We start from the raw sequence: 15,030 nt of genomic DNA, 5'->3' as shown, positions 1-15,030 counted from the left end.
ATCCCTTGGGGCGCTCTGGTGAACAGACGTTCCCCCAGATCCTGGTGGTCACCCCTGATAAACTTATAGGTGGCCATCAGATCACCCCTGAGCCTGAAAAGGGGCCTGGTATGGGGCAGCTCCTCCATCTCCCCCAGACACTGAACTCCCTCCAGAGGCGGGGGGAAGGCCATGGCTGTTCCCTCTCTCTGCCAGTTTGCTGGGAAAGCCACTTGCAGTCTCCTTGCTTGTCAGGCGATACCCAACACATGCACAGTTGCAGAGGAGCAGCTGGGCTGGCACAGCTTGAAAAGGCTTGTAACACGATTAGCATTTCCCATGCTGCGTCAGAACCTGGCAAGGCCAGGTGGGAAACCTCAGGGTGAGTGCCGGGGAATGTGTTACTGAGCGGTGAGGGCAAACTAGGGACCAGAGCACAGGAGCTGGAGGGGGGCCTGTACAATATCATTCAGGCTTAGTAAGAAGCTCTTGCTGAGACAGAGGCTCATTCCTCATTAGAGATAGCCTGTGCTTTGGTGTTTGTCCCTGTACATCCCTGATCCCTTTGTAAAACGCTTAGGGATGTGTGGTGTTTGCAGCCCCTGGAATCCCGTCTGGTTCTTTTACTGGACACATATTGTCTCATCCTGCCTGTCTGCCAGCCCTGCTGGGCTTAATTTACCTTGTAAACAGGAAAAGGGCTTTGCATTTCCATAACACCTTTGGTCTGTGGATGATTGATAAGCAGAAATTAATTCTACCATGCTTTTGTTGAGGCAGCAAATAAGTGCCAACAGCAAGGCACAGAAAGGCTTGGTGACTCACCCAAGGTCCTACAGGGAATCTGTAGCAGAATTGGGACTTGTATCCAGATCTCCTGAATCCCAAACCCATGCTTTCAGGAGAAAACCCTCCATTCCACTTTCTGGGTAGACAGTGCCGGTGACTTGATCCAATAGTCCCGGTATGTTTTGGGCTTTCAAACATATTAATGTTTCTAGGACTCAGGGGCAGCGCTATGTGTATGTCACTGCTACAGGGTGCATTAATCAAGTGAGGGGAGTAAATGAGGAGTGGATGCACTGCAGGGACCTTTCCTATGAATGAGAACAATTGATGGCAACTTTCCCTTCAGCCTCCAAATCTAAACAGCTGCCAAAAGCTAACAGAAACATTAATGGAAGGTTATTTGTCTGCATATCACTCAGAGCTGAAGGCAAGATTGAATTTTGATGGATGATATCCCTGTTTGTCAGCAAGCTTTTTCCCCCCCACTGTTATTGACTCACATGCTTGCTCTGGATTCAGGGGCCCCGTTTTTCCTTACCCAGAGTGAAGCAAGCCGTGAAAGGCCAGAGAACCAGGGGGTGTGATTGCTTTGTCATAGTTCACATCAGCCTTGTGAGCAGATATCTGCATCTCCTGCTGGGATGGTGTGGAGGCAGCAGGGTGGTGCTCTGCTTGGGGGTCCTGAGAGCTAAATCTTGGTTCACGCTTGTCTGGGTGGCTGTAGGACCCATGTGGTTCTGCAGTACAAGCTGGTGGCAGGGAGGTCACAGAGCTTCAACCTGCACTGCTTGTGCCTGGCCGTACCTGCTGTCTGGTTAAGCAGACAACAGCAGAGCCACGGCCCTGGCAGTCCGCCACTTCCCTGAGCTCTGCATCAGCACAAGGGTTGTTACACTGAGCTCTCTGTTTCTGGAAGCAAATCTGAGAGCGTTGCCTCCCCCCTAGAACCGCTACTCATTGTCTGCTCCTGTTTACTGTGTCGCTTCCTGTCAAACTCCCCAGGGGCTGTAGAAGAAATCCAGTCCCCAGCCCCTGACATGGGGAAATGATACAACAGGATGAGGAAAGCAGCTCTGGCAACAAGCGCTTACCCCTGCATATCAATGAACTCTCCTGGAGCTGACTGAATTTGGTGATACAAGCTGCCCAGAGACCTGCGAGGTGGTGATTCACTGGCACAGTGAGGGTGTGGGCAGCAGCTGGAGCATGACTGTCAGGGGAGCTGCACACTGTGCTCTCTCCCCTTGGACAGTCGCTCATAAACACACACTTTATCAGCTGGCCGTGCTCAGGGGAGCTACTTGTTGTTCTGTGTACACACAGTTCTTTGTCTCCACAGAGATAGGTGAAGCCCCTGACATCACACGGACCACCAAGCCAGACAGTCGGCCTTCATGACAGCGGGTCAGCAGCTACCTGTGTCCTTCACGGCACGCTCCCCAAGGCACGCACACACTCTTTCTGTCATGGGCAGATTCCTCCCCAGCACAGCTGAGCATGTTTCACCCACAGGCCTCCAAGCATGAGACAGATAGGAAATGTTGTCTTCTCCAGTTTACTTGGAGCGAAAGGGGAACACTAGTAAATACCAGGCACGAAGGTCTCCAGCAAAGGCCACAATAGAAAATTTTCCTCTAAGCGACTTGCCTGAGTCTCTGACCAGCTCCAGGGCAGAGGCAGGATAGGATAGCAGTGCAGACACCCAGTCCCCCTGCTCTTGCTAGAAGGCAACTCTTCCTAGATAAGGCCTTGTCTGCACTAGAAATGCTCTGATTGTGTAGCTGAATGGGCCAGCTCTCCTGTTCCAGCAGTTCTCATCTGGATTATCCAGAAGCAACATTACTACAGTGGCGGAAGCTTCTAATGTAGAGCTGGTCTAATGTCAATGGTGCACTGTATCCTCTATTGCGGGGCTCAAAAGGGTTTTGTACCACTGGTGTGACAGCAAATCACTGTGTAGGGGGGTGCCCGAGGGGCTGTTCCAGGAAGCAAAGGACAGAGAAGACTTTTGCCAGCACAGAACATCCCAGCACAGTGCAGAACTGTGGAATCCTTTTCTCTTGCAGGCAGGTGTCCCCACAGCTGGCGTCATAGAGACTGGTGCAGCCTGTTCGGACACATCCTATCCATCCCCTGGGGCCAGTGCAGGATTGTTCCCTCCACTGTGGATTGCAAATGTTGTGTTTTGACAGGAAAAGAAGCTTGGGGCAGCTCGCTCCGCTGCCACGTAAGCTGGGTGGGAGTTTCCTTTAGGAAGGTGGAAAGTTATTGTATTCCTTGTGCTGCCTGGAGACTCATCAGGCCTGTTGATTAGAAGTCACTCTCCTTTCCAAACAAATGAGTTAGGACCAACAGGGCTGCCAATATAGTTTCCTAGTGGGGAGGCTCTGAGTCCATAGGGCAGGAAGGGACTCGCTGCAATGGGCAGAGGGCTGTTCCTTCCCTGAGCAAATGGTAGGAGAGAAAGGAAATCTGGGGTGATTGGTAAAGATCACTTATCCCTGCTGAGGCTGGATAAAGCTGCTGCAAAGTTGAGCTGCCCTACCGGAGAGCTGCAGCCCTGTGGCAGGGGCTGCAGGCTTCCCTCAGTCCCTAACACAACCTGCCCCATTGCTATGCATCTCATCTGTTGAAAGACGTGCAGCGCCCTAGCCTGGAAGCTGGGAAATACCAGCAGGTGGTGTCCAGAGTGAAAAGGTACCACTCGGGCAGGCAGAAGGTACCACAGAGCACAGTGTGCTCAGGGGTCAGGCAAGCACAGAGCCTGTGTCCCTGGGACGAGGGCCGGCACATACCACACTCATCCAGATGACAGAATGGAAAGTCCCAGAGAATTCCTCTCTGACTGATGAATGAAATCTCTTCTCCAAAATGCTAACTTGCAAAAGGACTGACCAATGAATCCGGAGAACGGTTCTAGTCCCACTTCCAAGATCTTTGTGTTCCTGGAACCAGAGGCTATCTGAATCACTTGTGTCACTTGAAACCACTAATGAATCTAATGCCACGAGGCTGGGAAAGGCATCTGAGGGGAGGAGGGGGTTCAATTTCTGTTGCCCTGAATTGAAATTAAAACGGTTTCCTCCTTATCTCACTCCGCCTAAAGGGCAGGAAATGGATATAAACCAACACAGTGGAGTCAGAGACCCAAGCCTTTATGCCTGCGGAGGCTCTGGCCACAGAAAACATCTGACACAGCTCCCAAAGGTCGGGGAAGAGAGGGGGGACAAAGGACCCGCTGGGGCCAGTGTCCAGGCATCATAGAAGGGCTGAGAGGAGCACTGGACGCAGGGTGGGAAGGCTCAGAGAACACGCAGGTGTTGCAGCAAAGCATCTGACCCAGTCAGGTGTAAATGGATGCCTATGAAAACTGACCCAAGTGTTGGGCTCTCTCAAGGGCACTGTCCAAACTGGCATCTGTTTAGGGCTCTCCCCACTGAGACTCATAGAGGCTATCGGTAAATACTGCTGGTGTGACAGGATTTTGCTGCTGGTACTCTAATCTGTCTCTTTCTAGCTTACAGACCTGAGAATCATGGAAGAGAAGTGACTCGCCAAAGGTCACACAGTAGGGCAGTTGCAGAGCCAGTTCTGACTCTGGTTATCTGCTCTACCCATTAATCACTCAGCCAGTCCCTCTCCTTGCCTCATCAACTGTTTTTCCCTGCGTCTGTCTCCTTCACCTACCTCTGTGCCTTGAAAGCTGGGCTTGGCTTTGACGTTGATCTCAGGACTGCTGTAAGAGCTAATCCTTTCTCTGCCTGCCTGCTGCTAATGATCTCTTCTCTTAGCTGTCTCAGAGCCCCCTGCTGGCACTCTGCTTATGTAGCCACCTGTGGCACCCTGACGGAGGCTGCTGCATCCGAGCACGCTGCCAAGCTGTAACGTGGGCAGTAGGCAGATGTCACGGCACTGGCCTCCTGGAGGGGAGCACAGGGCGCTACGGAGGTGATTTAACTTGGTGACGCAACAGGATGCTGCACTGATGCAATGCTGATGTGCCAGATAGAATGACCGTCCTCTGCGTGAGGGCATGAGGGGGTGTCACAGCGTGAAGCAACGATGCTGAGACACAACAGGATGGTTCGGTGTGGCACTGTGACTCAGGATGCGTTGCTGTGGCATGCAGCACAGGATGATGATGCAGATGTGCCTGCGATTACTATTCCTTCTTTTCTTCCCAAAGTGCCAAGAGGCCAGAGCCCAGTATTAGGGCCTCGTTACACCTTATGCTATGAGCTGCACAAATATAGATGGGAGTCAGTGCTAGCTCGGGTTTGGAGCGGTCACATTTCAGGCCAGCGGGGGCCTGGAGGACTGAAAGGTAAGAATCCCCCCTCCCATTCTGGGCTTCCCCCAGTCCCCTGCCTCTGGGGCTCCCTCCGTTCCCTGCCTGCTTCCCCTCAGCAGGGCATTACTTACTTGGGGCTGCCTTCTGGCCCAGAGCAGCAGGGGCTGGGCAGGCAGCTGAACCCCAGGGGCAGCTACCACTAAGCTGCTGGTGAGCCGAGGGAGGGCAGTGGGCCTGGTTTGGGCCAGCGGGAAGAAGGGGGCAGGACGGGTGGGGTGTTTACACCAAGGTGTAGCCTAGACTGGCCACCCCTTACCGTGACAGGAGCTGGGTGGCAGGGATCAGCCCTGCCCTGGCGCTCTGAGCCCTGTGCCACCACGAGCGCTGCAACCCAGCTTCGGGTGCTGACGCGTGGACAGTCCCGGGGATACGGGTCCCAGGAGCCACAAGCCCTGCCAGACCCCGGGCAGCCCTGGCAGAGGTCCTGCCGGTGCCACAGGCTCAGGTCTCCTAAGGGACGGAGGAGAAAACCTAGGAGGCCCACGAGGGATGAGTGTGGCAGGGTGCCTGGTGCCCGTCACTGCAGCAGGCACCCATGGGTGAGCGTGCCTGGCAAGGGGCGCGAGGGCCACATACGACACGCCAAGGCTGACACCGGGGGAAGGTGGCCTGGGCGCAGCCTGAAGGTAGTGGCCAGGGGGGGCCATACACAACTGTACCAGTGCTGCTGCAATAAAAAGGGCGTGATGTCACAGGGGCGCCTTGACGTCACGCCGCCATGTGACGACACCCCGGGGGGCGGGAGTGCTAAGAGGAGGGGGCGGGGCAGGTGGATGCTCCAGGGAACAGCGTGATGTCATAACGTTCGCAGTCGATGACGCAACCGACCGCGAAGAGATGCTTGCGTCACTCAGCGAACACGCGGGCCAATCACACGCGCGGGGCGGGCAAGCACGGATCCCCGCCCAATCCGCGCCCGCGTGACGGCCTCTCGCTCCGCCCCGCTCCCACCGCTCTTCCAGAACCGCAGCTCCCAAGGGGCAGTGCGGCGGCGCCCCGGAAGTAGTGGAGCATGGCTGGCGGAACTGGAAGCCCCGGGCGAGGCGCGGGCGGCAGTGCGCTGGCGCCGAGTGAGCAGGGGGCGCCGCGGCGGGCTGGGCCGGGCGGCAGCAGCATGGCCAAGCAATACGACATGGTGGAGTGCCCCTTCTGCGACGAGGTGTCCAAGTACGAGAAGCTGGCCAAGATCGGCCAGGGCACCTTTGGGTGAGCGCCCGCTGCTTCAGGCACAGCCCCCGGAGCCCGTCCTGCCCCCCCGGCCTGAGGCCTCCCGGGGCTGCGCGAGCCCGTCCCCGCTGCCCTCCTCGGGGCCCCCTCTGGGCCAAGCAGCCCCCACCCCCCTCCCCCCCGGATTGCCTGTGGGGCAGGAGTGCGCTGGGTGGGGGAGGTAGTTGGGGCTTGTCTGCCCTCGCTAGGCTGCGGCAACTTGTGCGTGGCTGAGCGCGGCCTCCTTCCCCCCGCAGGGAGGTGTTTAAAGCCAAGCACCGGCAGACGGGGAAGAAGGTGGCGCTGAAGAAGGTGCTGATGGAGAACGAGAAGGAGGGGGTAAGGCAAGCGTGCGATGTGTCGGGGTGGCTAGAGCAGGGCACGGGTCTGTAATATGCCGGGTAGAGTTGTCAGGAGGGTGAAGGTTGTTCGTGGGGTACTTTGCTGTTGGGCTCTGTTGCTCTGTTGGTGTCTGCTGCTGTAACGTGTGAGGCCGTTTCCATCCAGCAAACATGGCACGCTTGTATGCAGGGGTAAGGTTGCTTTGTGCCGTACCTCTCTCACTTGCCTTGTGGCTGCCCTTGCCTTGCGGCGACGGACCCCAGTGACACACTGAAGGGGGTGAGCACTTTGCTGACCTGGCTCCTGTACACCACGTGGGTCTGGTCCACCTGTCAAGTCTGAATTGCCAGCAGTAGGGTCAGAAGCCGAACAGGCTTGCATCTCTTCCCCATCCCAGGTTAAACTGGCTGCTGTGGAATAAGGGTCTGTTTTTCTGAGGTTATTCGGCACACTCAACATCCACTGTCCTTGCTAAGAGCGCTCGGCAGCTCTTGCATCAGTCTTGGTTTGAAACATGCCTGAAAGGCACCAAGCACACCAAGTAGGGCTTAGTGTCTTACTCTAATTGCACTTGGGGTCTTTGTGTTATTTCTGTTTGAATGTTTCCCCTTTGTCCTCTCTGTAATCCTCTCAAGGGTTCCAGATCAGTCTGATACGATCCTTTGCCATCCTAACTGGTGGACCTCGTTTCTCCTTTTTCAGTTTCCTATCACAGCCCTGCGAGAGATTAAAATCCTTCAGCTGCTCAAGCATGAGAATGTGGTGAACCTTATAGAGATCTGCAGGACCAAAGGTATTGCTTTGTTGTTCCCCTTTTGGCTCATGTCGGCTGCCTTCTGGAGTAACCAGTAACACTGACCTGCTGGTTGACTGCACATTGCTTTCCTCCCTTTGCCTCAGTTCCCCTGTCTGCACAAAGACAGCAATGCTGTTGACCCTTTTTGTAAAGCACTTCAAACCCTACTGATAGAAAGTGCTATGTAAGAGCTAGGAGGTGTGCTATTTGTAATGCATCATTCCTACATGAGGTAAGACAGGAAGTCCAGGGGATCTGGCAAGGCATCAGCTTGCACTTGGTTGCATTGTAACTCATGTAAATGAAGCTTTCATAGACTCCTTTGAAATATTGTGCTACAACAGTGAAAGGCCTGTGTACGTGTCTGTGTCTTCTGTATACAGGAAAGCTTGTGCTTTTGTGTATATTGCTTTAAAAAAAACTTTTAAAAAAATCACACTAGAGAGAAACCTGATGTAAATTTCTTGGCCTGAAATTGATTTTTTTTTTTTTTTTCTTTTAAAGCATCACTAGATATAAAATATATCTATTCTGTGTTGCTTTCACAGCAGTAGCTGGATTTACTTAGCACGATACAGGGTGCATCTTTAACGCTGGTTTTATAGTAGTTCTTTGGCTCTGTGTTCACTTACAGTTGTTGGGGGGGAACTGCATACACTTCAGTAGATGAATTCAATGGCTTTCCATTTTCACAGTGCAGTTCCATCACTTGAATGCCTGCTTGTTCTTTGACTTGTTGTTTTGTGGGCAGTTTCTGGCAGGGACGATGTTGCCTCTTCTCTACAAGACCTAGCATGTAAGGCCATTGGAAGCGAGTAGATAAAAGTCAATTTTTTTTTTTTTAATTTTTAAACCAAATATAGGGGTTTTTTTCCCTTAAAAATAAGCCTGTTTGACCTCCTGACAACTTTAATGGATGATAAAAATGCCAAGGCTTAAATAAAAATTCAAGCAGTGTCTGCCAGGTATTGAAATTGTAAAGAAAATCATGCCACTGAAATGATGGATATCTCCGCTTTAACCCCTGGAGTCAGTCTCTGCTAAAGTGCCAAATAGGTTTTTGATAGCATTTCATTCTCTGCACCTGGAGAAGAACATTGTTCATTCTAGTTCATTCGGCTAGTTCAGATCACTGACTTGTTTGCCCAGATTTGGGAATTGAAAACAAGCTTTCTTTCCTATTCCTTTCTTTCACTCTATGGATTGCCAAATAAGGTACCAGAATGAGATGCTTATTTTTAAATGTTGTAGGGCGTAATGGCCAGAAATAATTGCTATTGATTCATTGTTTGTTTACACTAACTAGCTATTGATTCATTGACCAAATGGATCTTGTTTCTTTTTTTTTTTGTGCCCAGCAAGGTTCGGCTAGCTGGGCACAAAAAACTAATAAGAAATGTCTGATTTAAGCTTCAGTTTCTAGCTGAATAAATGTTTACACAAATCATAAAGAGAAATGTTATTTACCACTTTCTAACAAACTTAAAAATGTAAAACAACTTAAGAACCTGAAAGGATGTTTACTCCAGAACTGCTTAAATGGTGTGTCATCCTTCAAGCACACTTGGTTTTTGTGTTTTCCTTGTGCTCCTTATTGTGACTCTGACCTTCATGCCTCTTTTCCTGGCCTCTATTTTTGATGCCTTTTATGGCTAATCCAGGTGGGAAGACTCTTGGGCCAGAGAGACTTATTTTTCTGTCTCTTGGTGGTGGTTGAGTAATTTCTGTAGGTGACCAGACAAGAAGGGACAGGCAGGTGTGAGGCTGTGTGTTGAGCCCTGACTCGTGCTTACCTGCCTCTTTAACATGGATGTGAGCATCTTCCCTTTGCACGATATGGTAGTGTTTACCTCAGAGTGGTGCTAGCACTGAGGCTGGATAGCATCCTGATGCTGTGGCCTTAGAGCATGGTAATGGGGGAGCTAGTGACCAGTTTCGGGGGGTGCAGTCTTGGTGACTGACCTTTCAGCAGTTGCCCCTGGCTTGTCCCTTAGCCTCCCCATACAACCGCTGCAAGGGCAGCATCTACTTGGTGTTTGACTTCTGTGAGCACGACCTCGCCGGCCTGCTCAGCAATGCGCATGTGAAGTTCACGCTGTCAGAGATCAAGAAGGTGATGCAGATGCTGCTGAATGGACTCTACTACATCCACAGGAATAAGGTAAAGGGCAGAGGCTGGATTCTCTCTCTTCCCTGTAGCTCCAAGGCTCAGATTTCAGGGGCCATTTATGTATCTTTTGGTAAATAGGCATCTGAACACTGGCCACTAGTTCTGTCCAGACTAAGGCTTGAGAACATACACTTTTATCATCCCTGCAGAGCTACACAGACAAATTCTTGGATTCGGGGTTCTAGGTTTTGTGGCTTCTGTGATGTTGGAAAGCTATAGTAGAGCACGCAGTGACCAGTGTGTCACTGGGGTATATTTTTGGAGTAGGGAGAAGGATCCAGCTCTGCAGAATACTGTGCCTGAGGACAAAATGAAAGAGACCTAAACTCTTGTCTGTCTTCCATGAAAACAACCTGGAGGGCCAAGCGCTACAGAAACTATGTAATTGGGACTTGCCCTGGCCCTTCCCCCTCAGGACTGAGGTATGAGGGCTGACAGGGGTGCTTGCCTGACTACACACTGGGTTTACTGGCTTGGTGAATGATGGCGGGGTACTTCTCACCAGCTTCTAGCTTCTGTAGAGTGCTTAGTGAGGGGCTTCCAAGTATGTGCCTACAGTGGATTTGTTTCCTGTGGTATCCACCTACACCTAATCCAAGGCTTTTAATGTTTCATTTCCAGAGGCTGAGTGCTCCAGTTTCCTGATGCCAGGAATCCAGCAGAAGGTAGAAGAATGGCTAAACCTTTCTGTTTCCCTCTTCCCGCAGATCTTGCACCGGGATATGAAAGCTGCAAACGTACTGATTACCCGAGATGGAGTCCTGAAGCTGGCAGACTTTGGACTGGCTCGAGCCTTCAGCCTGGCCAAAAACAGTCAGCCCAACCGCTACACCAACCGGGTAGTGACGCTGTGGTATCGGCCACCAGAGCTGCTTTTAGGTAGGGGAGGGGCTGGGGCAGAGGGGGAAACCGCCATGAATTCTCCCATCTTCTGTTCCTTCCCTCTGGTATGAAGCTGTCTGAGGAGTGAGTCGGCATTGGACTCAGGTGACTAATGAGCTCTCTGTTTAGGGGAGCGGGATTACGGACCCCCCATTGATCTCTGGGGCGGGGGCTGCATCATGGCAGAGATGTGGACTCGCAGCCCCATCATGCAGGGGAACACGGAGCAACACCAGCTCACGCTTATCAGCCAGCTCTGCGGCTCCATCACTCCAGAGGTAGGGACTCAAGGGTGCAAGAGTGGAAGGTGCTTGGGGAGCTGCAGAGAAGTAGTGTCGGGCTGGGGTGCCAAGTGCTCCTGAAACCTAATCCTCCCCTTGCTAGTGACCTGCTTTGTGACCCTGAGTCGGTCATTAAATCTGCCTACTGCTTTGAGTGCCACTTCCCCCCCCCCCCCCCAGTGTGTTCAGCATGTGCTAATATTAATCCTAGGAGGTGTCATATACTGCTGAAATGCTTTTAATAAATAAACTGATTGCTTATATTTAGGTCTGTCAGCTGGTTACCTTCACCTGCATGTAAGTGGAGGGAATACATGTGGGGGGGAACCACCAAGCATGTGTCATGGTGCACTCAAGCTAGACTGAGGGTAGTGGGTGCATTTTTAAAAAGCTCTGAGTTTCCTTAGTGTGGACATGGTCACTCAGTGATAAAGTTGACTTCATATGTTGTCATACCTGAATGAGGTGTGAAGTGCCTGGGACAGCAGCTGGGAACCGTCAGAACTTGAGACATCAGGGCAGAAGGGTGCAGCCTCCCACTGCTTTGGCAGATTGCTGGATTTCCCTGTTTGCTTTTCCATCCATTTTCTAAGTGTAAGGCAGTGAAATCTTGGGGTTTTGCATTACTACTTTATCTTTCTGCTTTGGATGCCTTCCACTTCAGCTCACAGTAATGAAATCCTGCTGGAAATCACCAGGGTCTGCAGATAACACCTCCATTTGTTATTTGGTTCCTCTTTTTAGTGGAACCGAATGCAGTTTGTATGAGGGTTTCAGTGGACAAAAATCTCTGACCACGATGGCTTTCTTCATTTCTGGCATTTCCTTTAGGTTTGGCCAAATGTGGATAAGTACGACCTGTACCTGAAGCTGGACCTGCCCAAGGGCCAAAAACGCAAAGTGAAAGATCGCCTGAAAGCCTACGTCAAAGACCCTTACGCTCTGGATCTTATAGACAAACTGCTCGTTCTGGACCCTGCCCAAAGAATAGATAGCGACGATGCACTGAATCATGACTTCTTCTGGTCAGATCCGATGCCCTCTGATCTCAAGAACATGCTGTCCACTCATAACCAATCAATGTTTGAGTACCTGGCACCACCCAGGAGAAGAGGTGGACACATGCCACAGCAACCAGCTAATCAGGGCAGAAATCCAGCTGCAACCAATCAGACAGAGTTTGATAGAGTGTTTTGACTGCTGGTAACCACCCCCCACAAGTATATGTGGGGAGTAGACTGACTTTTCTTTAAAGTGACTCCTTGAGTTGGAGGTGAAATGCCCTTTTAATGTTAGTTGAATTCTGCAGTTTCTCCTCCTTGCAGCAGCTGTCGTGGAAAGGAGTTGCAGCCTGTCCAAGTTGTTGGGCAGGACAAGTTTTTATGGGACAGTTGTGTGTTTATAAAGGAAGGGGCTGTAATCCTAAATGTCTCTAGGAAGCAGTCTCCAAGGAGCCTGGGACTGCCCTTCTAAGCCTGGCTGATGGAGAGTGTCTGCCTTTTCCCTGAGAAGTGACATTTATACTAATGGATCGCTTCTGCTAGCGATCTGGTGTCAGAGGCTCTGTTCACTGCCCAGGCTCTGAGGCACTGTGGCAGGAGATGATGGCATGACTGACTGACTGTTTTGGGAGCCAGTGTTGCTGAGTGGATTGGGCCATAGATCCCTTCTGGGCCTGTAGGTCCCACTTGTCTGTCCTTCTCCAGGGAGCTTCACATGCTGTATGAAGGGCATGTGCAGCATTGCCAAGTGCCTCTGAGCTAAGTGGATGTGTTCCTTTATATAGATCTGGAGAGGCTGGCATGAACAGAGCTACTCCAAACCACGGAACTGCTAGGATCCTGGCTGAGCAAACCCTTCTAGTCCCAGTGAGGTCAAAGTGAGCAAGCAATCACGGAGTAGATGAGGATGCCAGTCCCTGTAACTGGGAGGATATGGTGGAGTCACTGGTTCAGTTAAAGCTCATCATACTTTTTTTCCAGAATACTTCCATTTTGGGTTGTAAACTGCAATTAAAGTTCCTTTTTGTAGACGTATGTGGTCCACGGTGTGTTCCTTCTCTGGCTGCCCAGTGCAGCAGCGCCCTGTTGGGGGTTAAGATTGTTGCTTGCAGTCTGAGTGACAGTGTCTGATACTGCATGGCTGATGGTCCATCTGACTCCTTGGTGCAGAGCAGAGAGCTAAAAAACCTATTGTTGCTGTGAAACCCAGCTGGTCCAGATGCTCTTGCTAAGTGTTTCTGTGTCTGCTGTTTTCCCAGCGAGCACTTCACAGGGCTCTGCAGGAAAATTAATTATTTTCTAAGTGGGGAGTGTAAATACACCTAGTTGAAAGTACTGTGCCTTAACATGCACGCACCTTGCCGTGGCAGTAGGACCTTTTAAAGCTAACCAGCCTCTAGTAGAAGCTCTCTCCAGAGGTTTCCTTTGCCGATTCCCCGAGATTCCTGGGAAACCACCGTTACTCAGGTGTTCGGTCTTCCACAGGGCCCGGGGCAGCAACTACAGCGGGTCTTGAGAATTTGTGTAAGAAAGTGCAACTGCTTTGTCTTGTCCTGGGGTTTATCTGCTTCACCAAAGCCTTTGAAATGAGTAATATGTGCAAAATGAAGCCACCAATAACCTTTGGCATTTGATGGGTTGTCCTTTAACTAGAGTAAAAGCAGAGACATCTGACGCTGGTGTGGAGTCTCTAGACAGCAAGCAGCAGCAGCTGGACTAACTTCAGAGCCAGAAGATGAAAAAGGACATGTACAAGGTAAATCTCTTCTTTAAGGTGGGTTTTAAAGCAACCTGGCCTTGGAGGCTTTGGGTATTGAACGGACAAGGTTTGTTTGCAAACATGACTGGCTGCAAGCAGTAAGTGATTCCAGATCACTCTGCCACTCGTAAATAAACATGTTCCTGTTTCAAATAGCTTTTCCCCCACTCAGGTAATTTTTTTTTTCTTTTTCCCCACAAATGCAGAAAGTAGAGACTTGCTGTTTCATAGCACGTATTTGATCTTCTGTGTAGACAAGGAGGTAAGATTTCAGAGAAGTGCAAGTGAGGATGTCAGAGTTCCTTAGGAGGAGCTGGCTGGTGCTCTCTGCTTTTCCCCTTACGCTGAAAACAGCTTTTAAAAGGGGTGCAGACTTTCCTATTTATTTTGGATAAGAACAGGGCTGCTGCGGCATTAACTCCAATGACTCCTTGTTAGAAAAATGGCCCCTGGGCCTGGGTGTGGCTTTTGTTTAACTCCTGTTGCTTGACCCCTATCTCCAGAGCAGTATCTGAACTGTAGCAGACAGTTGTTCCCATCCTTCCCCCCAAACTAGACATGTTACACCCCAGTCCCATCACTAATACTCTCTGGATAGTCCTCCTTCCAGTTTCTCTTCACATCCTCCCCAAGCTTTACTTGGGCCAAAGACTAAACAAACATAATTTGAAGGCAAGAGAGATGGGGCTGGGCTTTACTTTTGGAGGAAGCTTTAAAAAAGACTCCAAATTTAAGAGTAGGTCTTAATTCTGCAGAATCCCATGCTACTGCAGCATAGCATGTAACCCTGGATGGGAACATGGGTCCTGTACTAACAACTAGTATTTGCCGCGACTGTAATTGCTTGGGATCTTCACAGGGTAGCAGCCAGAAAACTAGCAGGGAGGCTGGCTGGATGTGAAACTGCCCTTGCCCCAGGAAGGAATGAGACCTTTCTCTTTTTCAGTTCATGAAGACTAAGAACTGGTGAGGGCAGGGTGGAGGCAGCTTCTTCTCCAGCTGTTACTGACTAGGACGTTTTAATTGAAAATATCTCAGTTTGGGTCCTTGCTGCTGCGTTTACCAAAAAAAAAAAAGTGATGGATGCACATAAAATCCGAAAATTGGGCCTGGAAGGGACCTCAGGAGCTCCTTCGGTTTTACGAGGCGAGGAGGCCAAGGGGGTGACCAGCGTTTTACCCACGTGGCTCCGCGGGGAAGCAGTGGCTGAAGGCAGGCGCAGCCGCCACGTGGGGCCCGGGCCGCCCCTTAGCTTTGCTGTGCAAGGAGCGGAGCGCGGTCAGTCACGTGCGGGTCGCCCTGAGCCCGGCCTGCAGCTCCCAGGCTGCCTGGGAAGCAGCCGCGGTGTTTCCCGGGGAGCTGACTGCACGCGTTGCCCTTTAAGGCGACGCGGTGCCCCGCACAAAGATGGTGGCCCCTCACAAAGATGGCGGAGGCAGTGGTGCTGCGGGGCGCCTGCGCGCCGGCGGGCGGG

General features: G+C 51.4%; 2 protein-coding genes across 2 annotated transcripts in view; both read left to right on the top strand.

Annotated features, from left to right (window-relative positions):
- Positions 1-6,158: 6,158 nt before the first annotated feature.
- On the top strand, positions 6,159-12,828 carry CDK9 (cyclin dependent kinase 9). Its single transcript, XM_019540684.1, has 7 exons — positions 6,159-6,325; positions 6,583-6,664; positions 7,370-7,460; positions 9,458-9,624; positions 10,341-10,512; positions 10,645-10,793; positions 11,628-12,828. Exons 1-7 carry the CDS (start codon positions 6,234-6,236, stop codon positions 11,991-11,993), a joined length of 1,119 nt encoding a protein of 372 aa, XP_019396229.1. The 5' UTR covers positions 6,159-6,233; the 3' UTR covers positions 11,994-12,828.
- Positions 12,829-13,160: 332 nt separating this feature from the next.
- FPGS (folylpolyglutamate synthase) overlaps positions 13,161-15,030 on the top strand; it is a 16,085-nt gene continuing 14,215 nt past the window's right edge. The window contains exons 1-2 of the mRNA XM_019540683.1: positions 13,161-13,321; positions 13,451-13,553. Of these exons, the coding sequence (XP_019396228.1) occupies positions 13,533-13,553 (21 nt within the window). The 5' untranslated portion in view covers positions 13,161-13,321; positions 13,451-13,532. The remainder of the gene's footprint in view (positions 13,322-13,450; positions 13,554-15,030) is intronic.

This window comes from Crocodylus porosus, unplaced genomic scaffold (assembly GCF_001723895.1).
Source record: "Crocodylus porosus isolate Cpor-Errol unplaced genomic scaffold, CroPor_comp1, whole genome shotgun sequence".
In the NCBI taxonomy this organism is placed as follows: Eukaryota; Metazoa; Chordata; order Crocodylia; family Crocodylidae; genus Crocodylus; species Crocodylus porosus.
Note: the sequence above shows the minus strand (reverse complement) of the source record. Positions and strands in the feature narration are given on the sequence as shown.

Excerpts from the sequence above, each read along its gene's own strand:
- CDK9 (XM_019540684.1), top strand. The coding sequence starts at position 6,234 with ATGGCCAAGCAATACGACATGGTGGAGTGCCCCTTCTGCGACGAGGTG. Across the intron at positions 6,665-7,369 it reads TGGAGAACGAGAAGGAGGGG|TTTCCTATCACAGCCCTGCG; the intron begins GTAAGGCAAGCG and ends CTCCTTTTTCAG. Across the intron at positions 9,625-10,340 it reads ACTACATCCACAGGAATAAG|ATCTTGCACCGGGATATGAA; the intron begins GTAAAGGGCAGA and ends CTCTTCCCGCAG.